At 40.1% G+C, this 10,044-nt stretch overlaps 1 protein-coding gene across 1 annotated transcript; it reads left to right on the top strand.

The window, feature by feature from the left end:
• Positions 1 to 5,959: 5,959 nt before the first annotated feature.
• Positions 5,960 to 9,285, top strand: LOC148035146 (pentatricopeptide repeat-containing protein At2g33680-like). Its single transcript, XM_087680778.1, has 2 exons — positions 5,960 to 6,063; positions 6,217 to 9,285. The coding sequence occupies exon 2, from the start codon at positions 6,445 to 6,447 to the stop codon at positions 9,283 to 9,285; it is 2,841 nt and encodes a 946-aa protein (XP_087536904.1). The 5' UTR covers positions 5,960 to 6,063; positions 6,217 to 6,444.
• Positions 9,286 to 10,044: the final 759 nt, after the last annotated feature.

Here is a 10,044-nt window from a genome sequence, read left to right on the forward strand (position 1 = left end):
CAGTCAAAGAATTAGTGTAAAAGAGGGGCAATCAAATTGATATAAGACAAATTGCAACTGCCAAGGAATAGCTCCAACTAGCAGTGAGTGAACAATCAAAGAATCAGTGTGTCAAAATGAGATACATCCCATAGGCATAACATCATGCATAGAGTGGATCTCACAGGTAACAAAAGAGACCAACTAGAGGCACAACAAACTAAGCAATGTAACAGAAGCTCAGTGCATATAACAGTGAATGATAGCCAGTGTCAAGATTTAAAGCATAACCAAGCATATAACATGAACCATAAGCACTGGTACATCACCTGGAATAATCGATGAGCACTTAGGAGCAATATGCATATGCTTTCATTGATAAAATAACATTCAGCCTTGTTATAAATAACAATGAAAAACCACTATAAAACTAAGCAAAAGATTGCTCAAATCAGTCCAATGCCATCTCACATTAATGCCATATCATCCCCCAAGTATTCAGCATCAATACATAGGCATATGGGCATCTTGGGAAGCATATACAAGTTTCAATGACTGAGAAAACTCTATTCAAACTTGTATAAAGTAGGTTTGCTGTATATGACAGCAAGGAATGGAGGTTGGGAGATCCAAATCTCAAGTAACCAATGTTGAGGAGTGTTGGGGATGACTACCTAAGTGCCCAATGACCACACGGGAGTTGGAGAAGTGACCTCGGGATGAGCACGGATGCAGGACAACAAACTGGTGCAAATCATGTTGATTTGCTACTGGTCCTATTGGTGCTCATGATTACTACTGAGTACTTGTTGAAGCTCAAACAAGGGTTTTCAAGCTTTGGAACAAACCTCAAGTGGAGGGAGCAGTCGAGGAAGAAGCGGGAGCAAGATTCATACCTTGGGAAGAAGAGGGCTGAACTACCATTGAAATTGTGAGTTGAAGCTTTTCTCCACAAGCTAAAGCGATGCCGGGTGGGCTCAAGCTCTCGAGGAGGATGACTCTGATACTAGTTGAAGGGAGTGTGCCTTGGAGTGGAAGCACGGAGCAGAAGCAAGAGCTATGGTGGAAGGAGCAAGAGCAAGAGAGAGAGAGAGAGAGAGAGAGAGACACACACACACACACACACACACACACAAGATGTGAGAACTCCAATAGTCACAATGTGTGATCGGCCTTCCCTTTATTCAAATGTCACTGAAAGAATAAAGAATGAAGTGACACTAATGGGCGTCTGCCACACCTGCAATGTACATGTGTGTGAGTATGCGCGTACTGTTAGTGTAACTAATACATGGGTGACTAGGGGCACAAGTGCCTTATCCCCAACAAGGATTCTTCCTTATGCTACATGTATAGTCATGTCGAGTAATGTATTGATATTTTATTATTGTCACTAAATAAATAAATAAATAATGAAACCAGAATGTTTACTATGAGGTCTACCTTGGGAGCCTTCAATATGCTACAAATGCATTCATTCCAATTCCCTGATAGAGATGTCAAGCAATATAATAACTTTTTATCCGTGTTATTGTCATCAACATGCTAAGGTCATGCAAATATTCACATTAGTATGCTAAAGAAAAAATGGGTTTCTTACTTACCCTCTGCATACTAAGGTTGCTCTAGCATTATCACAATGTTACCTTCTTGCAACCTATCTTTAGTAAGGCAACACAAATGTAGACACATCTTAATCATGGCTCCCATTCTTACACTATTGTATAACTTATTCGACATTAACACGCTCTAAGTTATTCCTTCTCATGTAGGAAGAGTTCTTCTACATGTTTGACCCTTCCTTCTCTTAAGAATAAGGAACCTTCAATAAAAAAACAATCTTATTTTGATAGTAGCTACTTAGGATGTATAAATTGTAGCGTGCATGACTTCAAGGATTACTCAATCTACATGATTCACAACATTTATTATGCCTTAAGAGAGAAAGTTCTTATACATACACAACAAATCCCCTTTACAAGAACCCCTTACTCTCCCCCTCCATCATGCTTGCATCTATTCGAGCTAAGTTAGTGCTACACTTCTTTAACACTTGCAAATGAGGCTAACACCTTACTATGGAATCCAACAATGTACGTTTGTGAAGTTGTCGACTAGGACATAGCATTTGGGTTAAACCGTTGGCACTTGCAACACAATGTTTCCATCTTAGTTCAATTACTAAAACTGATTTCTTGTTTGGCTTGTAGGTGATAGGCTTGACTTTTTTAGCTCTTTCAAATTTATCTTAGTCGAATTCTCTAAGCTATGATACTAGCTTTGTATCAAGTTCTATTTGCATCATTGTATTGAAAACTTAGTAAATTTTATAGAAATTATTCATGCAAAAGGCTATTTTGTATTTAAATGGTTTCCACCTTTGCTTAAAAGCTATTGATAATGTAGTATGCTATTCAAGAGTATTATGGTAATATGCTTTTTTGCTAACACATGCTCACGCACATAGGGGTGCACATGCGCGCGCGCGCGCACACACACACACACACACACACACACACACACACACACACACACACACACACACACACACACACACACACACACACACACACACACACACACACACACACACACACACACACACACACACACACACACACACACACACACACACACACACACACACACACACACACACACAACATGTCATAGTATTAAAAGCATACACATTGATAAGAAAAAAGTACATGCAAGTTAATGAATTCCACATTTGCTATCCCTCTTTAGCTTGAGACCTAGGTCACTTTTGGTGATAAAATACTTGTAAATTTTTAGCTTATAACCATATTTAATGATAATGCTCTTCTTTAAGTAAAGATATGGCCAATTTTTTTGCATTTTGGATGTTTTCTATAGCCAATTTTGTAAAATTTTGCACAAAAGAACATATTCCTCTAGGTTGGTTTTCAAGTAAAATGTTTAATTCTTAATTTATTGTGTATCTTCCCTAAGCATTTTGGTTGAAAAAAGAATTTGAATAGAAAATGGAGGTCCTATCAAAACCTTTGTTCAATCTTTTCATTGCATTCTCCTTGATTTTTTTGAAAATATTTTTAATCATTCCAATATTAACCTCAATTAATAGAGAACTAAATTTAAAGCATAGCTTTCTCTTTGCTAATCAGCTTTGGGAGAGGCTCGAGTAACTCATGTACCTTGCCAAATAATTTTGCAACAAAATTAGTAAGCACTCCCATGATATTTGAAAGATTATTGCAAAAAGTTTTGTTTATAATCCCATCCTCTAACTGAAAGTTTCGGCTAGCTCATCGTGTACTTTTTATCATTTTCTACAAATGCTTTTTATTGCCCGTAAAAAAAGGATAATGAATGGGCATTTTTCAACCTTTAAACAATAGACTCAAGAGGTAACTCGAGTACCTTAAACTTTGTAACTCTCTTATCTTCCCAAGTAAGAATCAACCAAGCAAGGAGCATGCCAATAAATTGATCACTAGGACACTCAAGCATAGCATTAACCAAATTATCCGTACTAGAAAAGCACTAGACATAAACATTCTTTTCTTCTTGGATTACTTGTTACAATTTTTTGTTTTTCTAATTACTTGTCAAACCTTTATACCAAGTGCAAACAATATTTATTTAGTAGGCATGGAGTCCTAAGCTTATTGTATGGCTTGTTGAAAACAAGAATGGCACAACAACAAGACATTCAATTGAAATTGAGGGGGGCCCTTAGCATGAGGGGAAGGTTGTAAACATGAGAGTCACCAAGAAGTGGGCTAAGATGAAGATATCCTCCCTTAGCCACATAGAAATGTTTGGGTTGACCCACCAAGCACCAACATTGAAATACAACCTATCCATTCAAACCACTCTCCACAACTTTGACCTTCATGCTTGTATCTCCATGTAAATCTGCTAGCTACCTAGCTTATCAAGAGCACAACCATCCACCAAAGAATGAAAAATACACATTGCTTTCTATACTTGGCATTCATAATAAGAAGTAAAGTGGAAGTCAAGATTTTTAAAGATAGAAAAATTGAGCAAACCTTATAGAAATGGAGCATGCAAATTGACATTTCTTTCAAACTTGAATGATTGTTTAACCATGTACAAATGATCCATTGTTTATCGCAATTTGGTCAAAATAAAGTGAATTAAAAAAGGCTAAGGTGATTAGATTTGATATTGGATTATGTTAAGTAGTATGCTATCAAAAGGAGTAGTTAGCTTGTCATCTCCCATGCAGGTGTTTTTGGTTTGGAACTAAGCCAGTATGATATCTTGTTTCAATGCACTGGATTACACTTGAATACCACTACAAACATAGGATCTAGTCTCTCCCTTGTAATGGGCAAACAAGCACATGATAGAATCCTCCATCCTCAAACATGTAGTGAGCCAAAGCACACATTGCTTGGAAGGCAACTTGTGTTGATCTTCTATATCTTCACAAAAAGAGATTTGGGAACCACTTGACTATCATGAGCACTAGTTTTTTGTTAGACTTGCATATGCCTCACACCTTATGGAGACATCTTCCCTAGGCTTCAAAAATTGATTGTAGCCCTTGGCTTGCAAAGGCCAGGGCCTTGTCTTCACTGTAGCCCTCATCTTGCAAAGGCCAACCTTGCAAAGGCTAGGCCTTAGGGATTAGTTAGAGATGTGCTTCTTTAGATGAAGTGATGTGACAACAACTTTCTTGCCAAGTTCGAGTCTTGACTCTTCTTCTTCTTCTTCTTCTAGCAATCATAAATCTTACAATATCAACATCCTTCTTGCAATTTGGGAACTAGACTTTGTAAGTGTGGGTGGCATTGCGAGCCTCCTTCGTGTTTTGTGATATGGCTCATTTTGATTTAACTTTGCCCTTTTTATGTGCTTCTTTAGATGAAGTGATGTGACAACAACTTTCTCGCCTAGTTCCAATCCCAACTCTTCTTCTTCTTCTAGCAATCACAAATCTTGCAATGGGCCAACAAGCACATGATAGAATCCTCCATCCACAAACATGTAGTGAGCTAAAGCACACATTGCTTGGAAGGCAACTTGTGTTGATCTTCTATATCTTCACAAAAAGAGATTGGGGAACCACTTGACTATCATGAGCACTAGTCTTTTATTAGACTTGCATATGCCTCACACCCTATGGAGACATCTTCCCTAGGCTTAAAAAATGGACTGTAGCCCTTGGCTTGCAAAGGCCAGGGCCTTGTCTTCACGGTAGCCCTCGTCTTGCAAAGGCCAACCTTGCAAAGGCTAGGCCTTAGGGATTAGTTAGAGATGTGCTTCTTTAGAAGAAGTGATGTGACAACAACTTTCTTGCCCAGTTCCAGTCCTGACTCTTCTTCTTCTTCTTCTTCTTCTTCTAGCAATCACAAATCTTACAATATCAACATCCTTCTTGCAATTTGGGAACGAGACTTTATTAAGTGTGGGTGGCATTGTGAGCCTCCTTCCTGTTTTGTGATATGGCTCATTTTGATCTAACTTTGCCCTTTTTATGTGCTTCTTTAGATGAAGTGATGTGACAACAACTTTCTTGCCTAGTTCCAATCCCAACTCTTCTTCTTCTTCTAGCAATCACAAATCTTACAATATCAATGTCCTTGCAGGAATTTGGGAACTAGACTTTATAAGTGTGGATGGCATTGTGAGTCTCCTTCGTGTTTTGTGATATGGCTCATTTTGATCTAAAATTTCCATTTTTATTGAGATTAACATACCAATATTGCTCCTTTAGGAAGCTCACAATGATCAAGTGTTCTATGCTAGGGTGTTCAATTTCCAGTAAGAAATACCATGGTAAGAACAAAGAGAATATCAACAAAATTAGAGGGATTTTTGGGTCAAGCTACATAAATATGGTGTTTGTGTAATTAATGTTTTAAAAAAATTCAAAGTCCAAAGGTTTTAAACCTTATTCTCTAAAATTTGAAGGTGTAGTAGAAAATCTTGCAGTTCGTTTTATATCAAACCTTTTTTTGTAATGCGAGCCATTAGTGGCTATCTTTACTTGAGACGGCGCCTGCAGAGAATCATCCCAAGAGATGGTGGGTAGCACCGAGCCAACAAGCCCCTAGCTAGCCTGGGAGGGTGAGTTTCTTCTCGTTTTACATCAAACTTGGGCTTTATGTATTTTGTGATACAACACCCTGTTTCTTTCTTCTTCTCCTGCACCACACTTGAGCTGACTATCTCCTGCACTCACATCTCCTTCATCTCACATCTGGCGACTGTTTGAAACAGGCTCGTGCTGGGTGGATCGGAAAGGAGCTGAATTGGCATTGGGTGTCTTCTTCAAATGCATGCATACTCCCTGAACGAGAATGACACTCAGAAAGCAAGCCTGTGCCCTCAGCACATCCCTTCTTTTTGCTGAAATCGCATCAGCAAGCAGATTCCATGTGCCCAGTGGCAAACCCGCAGAACCAGACATTTTCTGTGTCCCTTTTGTAGACTCGACCCGACACAGGGATGCACATCAGGCTGCCAGCCCCCGTGTTGGAGAACTTGATCGTCATGCTTCAGGAGTGCAGGCAGACCAAGAACTTGAACCAGGCCAAGTCCTTGCATTCCTACATGTGTGCCCATCGCCTGGACTCGCATCCGGTTCTCGGCAACTATCTTGTCCCCATGTTGGTGGACTGTGGGGGTTTGCTTGCTGCCCGCTACGTGTTCGACGGATTGTCATATCGAAATGAGTACTCGTGGACTTCTATCATCCAGGGTTACATTGATCATGGAGATGTGCAGCATGCTTTTCAGCTTTATCACAAGATGCAACTAGAAGCATCCACGCAGCCCGATAGGTGTACCTATCTTACTCTGCTTGATGCTTGCGCTTGTCTCAAAGATGTTCAATTAGGCCATGGTATACATGCTGACATCATTACAAGGGGATTGGAAACTGATCTTTCAAATGGAAGTGCAGTGATGGGCAACACGCTTCTCAGTATGTATGGGAGATGTGGCTGGCATGCAGAGGCACAACATGTGTTTGATCGTTTGCCAGTTCAAAATGCAGTCTCATGGGCTGCACTGGTGGCGGGATATGCAGAATATGGGATCAATGAGAAATCAGCAAACTGTATCCAGCAAATGCAGATTAAAGGCATTGCACCTGATTCTGTGACATTTGTTTGCAACTTGAAGGCTTGTGGGGTGAGAGGAGCTTTACAAACAGGTTGGCAAATACACACACAAATAATTAAAAGGGGTTTTGAAACAGAGCTTCATGTGGGGAGTGCTTTGGTAGATATGTACGTTAAAACTGGTTCACTTGTAGAAGCACACCAAGTGTTTGATGGGCTGCCGAATCATGATGCAGTCTCGTGGGCTGCATTGTTTGCAGGATCTGCAGGATTCAAGAATCCTGAGGAAGTGAAAAGCTACTTACGGCAAATGCATCTGGAAGACATAGCTCCTGATTGTGTGACATTTGTTTGTAGCTTGAAAGTTTGTGACTGCCCAGGGGCTCTAGAAGTAGGCCATGAATTACATACTGAAATCATAATGCGGGGATTGGAAATAGATATCTACACGGGCAGTGCACTCATGGATATGTACATGAAATGCAGCTCCCTTGGAGAAGCACACCAAGTCTTAGACAGGTTACCAGTTCGAGATGTAGTTGCATGGAATACACTGATTACAAGATATAGTGAACAGGGACTTGCTGAACAAGTGAGTAACTGCATACATCAAATGAGGTTGGATGGTGTATCTCCTGATTCAGTCACAGTTGTGTGTGGGTTGAAAGCTTGTAGCACCATGCAAGCTGTAGAAGTAGGTCAGGAAGCACATGCAGAGATTATCAAATGGGGTTTGGAGAAAGAGTTTAATGTGGGCAGCACACTGGTGGAAATGTACTGCAAATTTGGTAGGTTTGCGGATGCATGGCAAGCCTTTTATGGTTTGCAAGTTCAAGATGCAGAAGCATGGAATGCCCTGATTGCAGGTTATGTTGAGCATGGGCTTTGTGACAAAGCAGCAAACTGTTTTAAGCAAATGCAGATGGATGGTACATCACCAGATTCAGCTACCTTTATTTACAGCTTGAAAGCTTGTGGCATTCTAGGTACTCCAGAACCAGGCTGGGAATTACATGCTGAAGTAATGAAAAGAGCATTGGAAAGTGATTTGCATGTCGGGAATATGCTAATAGACATGTACACCAAATTTGGCTCTCTTGCAGAAGCACGCCAAGTCTTTGATAGACTGCAGGTTCGCGATGCTGCCTCATGGGCTACATTGATTGCAGGGTACATTGGACATGGTTATGATGAGGAGGTGCTGAATTGTTTCAATCAGGTAAGGCTGGAAGGGGTATTTGCAGATGCAGTCATTTTGGTTGTCTGTCTAAAAGCTTGCGGTACAGTAGGATCCATAGAAGCAGGCCGGGAGATACATGCTGAGACAAACAAAACAGGATTAGGAAACGATCTGTCCGTGAGCAGCATGTTAATAGAAATGTATGGAAAGTGTGGCTCAACTTCTGAGGCACGTGCAGTGTTTGACAAGCTTTCTGTCCGAGATGCTGTACTATGGACTGCGATGATGAAGGCATATAGTGACAACCATGAGGCCAACGAGGCTATACAATGTTTTGAGGAAATGCAACAGCAGTGTGTGAAACCAGACTCTGTTACATTTATCTGTCTTCTCACTGTGTGCAGCCATGCCAGCCTGGTCCTGAGGGGCCAGAATTACTTCAAGCTGATGGATATGGATTATGGAGTTCAACCCACATTAGAACACTACGCTTGCATGGTGGACCTTCTGGCTAGGTCAGGGCATGTTCTTGAAGCAGAGAAGCTGATTGCAGCCATGAACTGCCCTCCCTCTGTGCCGATCTTATTAGCTCTACTTAGTGCCTGCAAAATATATGGGAAATTGGAAATAGGAGAGAGATGCTTTCAGCAGCTCTTGGAGGTGAATGGAGCAGATGCTTCTACATACTTACTGATGGCTGACATTTATGCTAGTGCTGGCAAGTGGAATGATGCAAACAAATTAGAGGAGACGAGAAAAGATTCAAAGTCAATGAAGAAGCCTGGCAATGCCTTGATAGAGGTCAATCAAAAGTCGCATGCGTTTGTTGTAGGCCAACCAAGTGAGGATATTGCCAACACTTGGAAAGTCGTGACATTACACATGAAGGTTCAAGGTTTTATACCAAATGTAGACTCGGTTTTGAGGCATGTGCCTGATGACAAGGAAGTAATGTTTATTGATAATATCAATCGGGATGTTAAATTTTTAACAGTTCGGAAGAGCATTAATAAGTCTGGTGAATTAATCGGGAATGTAATTTAATCACAATTAAAGATTTCTTAAGGTTTGTCCTCTAAGAGAAATTACTCGTTAGTATATGTACTCTTTATCTTAAGACGCCAAGAACATTTTGGAAATGAGAAAAAAACCCATTTATAATTGTAAATGTTACACAAATTTACTGAGCTTGCTAGGATATCCCTGCACTTTACTAGAACATTCTATGCAAGTCTTGTTATCGATTTTATATACGAAGAAACCTACTAGATTGTCACTAACACACCAAAAGATGTTTGCTCTGTCTGTATATACACATTTCTGTCCCATAAACAAGTGAAAGGATTGTGAGGGAGGTAAACCCACCCGAAACTCTTCATTGGCAGTCCAATAAAGGCACTCCAGAGTGAACTTGAAGTCATGCATTCTTGTTACTAGGAGCACGTTTGAAAGTAGAGGGCAAGTCGGGGAATTTTTAGCATTTTTATGTGATTATATTCATACAATTTATTGTTTCAAACCCATTACCCACTGTACAATTAAGTAGGCGATGTTTAACAATAATTTGAGGATGTACGGTTGCTTGATTTTAGGAGGAAGGTCTCAGAAGTGGAATTTTTTTCAAAGTTCCTAAATTTGGGGCCAATTTGTTCGTGATTGGCTACTAATCAAATGTCTATAAGCTAGGATCCAATCACTAAAAGTGGTAGCATGCCATGTGATGATTTTTGAGCCATATTTATTTAAGTAGTACACTACCAAGAAGGTGATCATTAGGAAGAATGTGTCAGAAACATTGGGAAA

This window comes from Lygodium microphyllum, chromosome 6 (assembly GCF_053477565.2).
Source record: "Lygodium microphyllum isolate KBCC chromosome 6, Lygodium_microphyllum_v1.1.10, whole genome shotgun sequence".
In the NCBI taxonomy this organism is placed as follows: domain Eukaryota; kingdom Viridiplantae; phylum Streptophyta; class Polypodiopsida; order Schizaeales; family Lygodiaceae; genus Lygodium; species Lygodium microphyllum.

Bases quoted from the DNA above. Each gene is read 5' to 3' on its own strand.
- LOC148035146 (XM_087680778.1), top strand. From the start codon at position 6,445: ATGCACATCAGGCTGCCAGCCCCCGTGTTGGAGAACTTGATCGTCATG.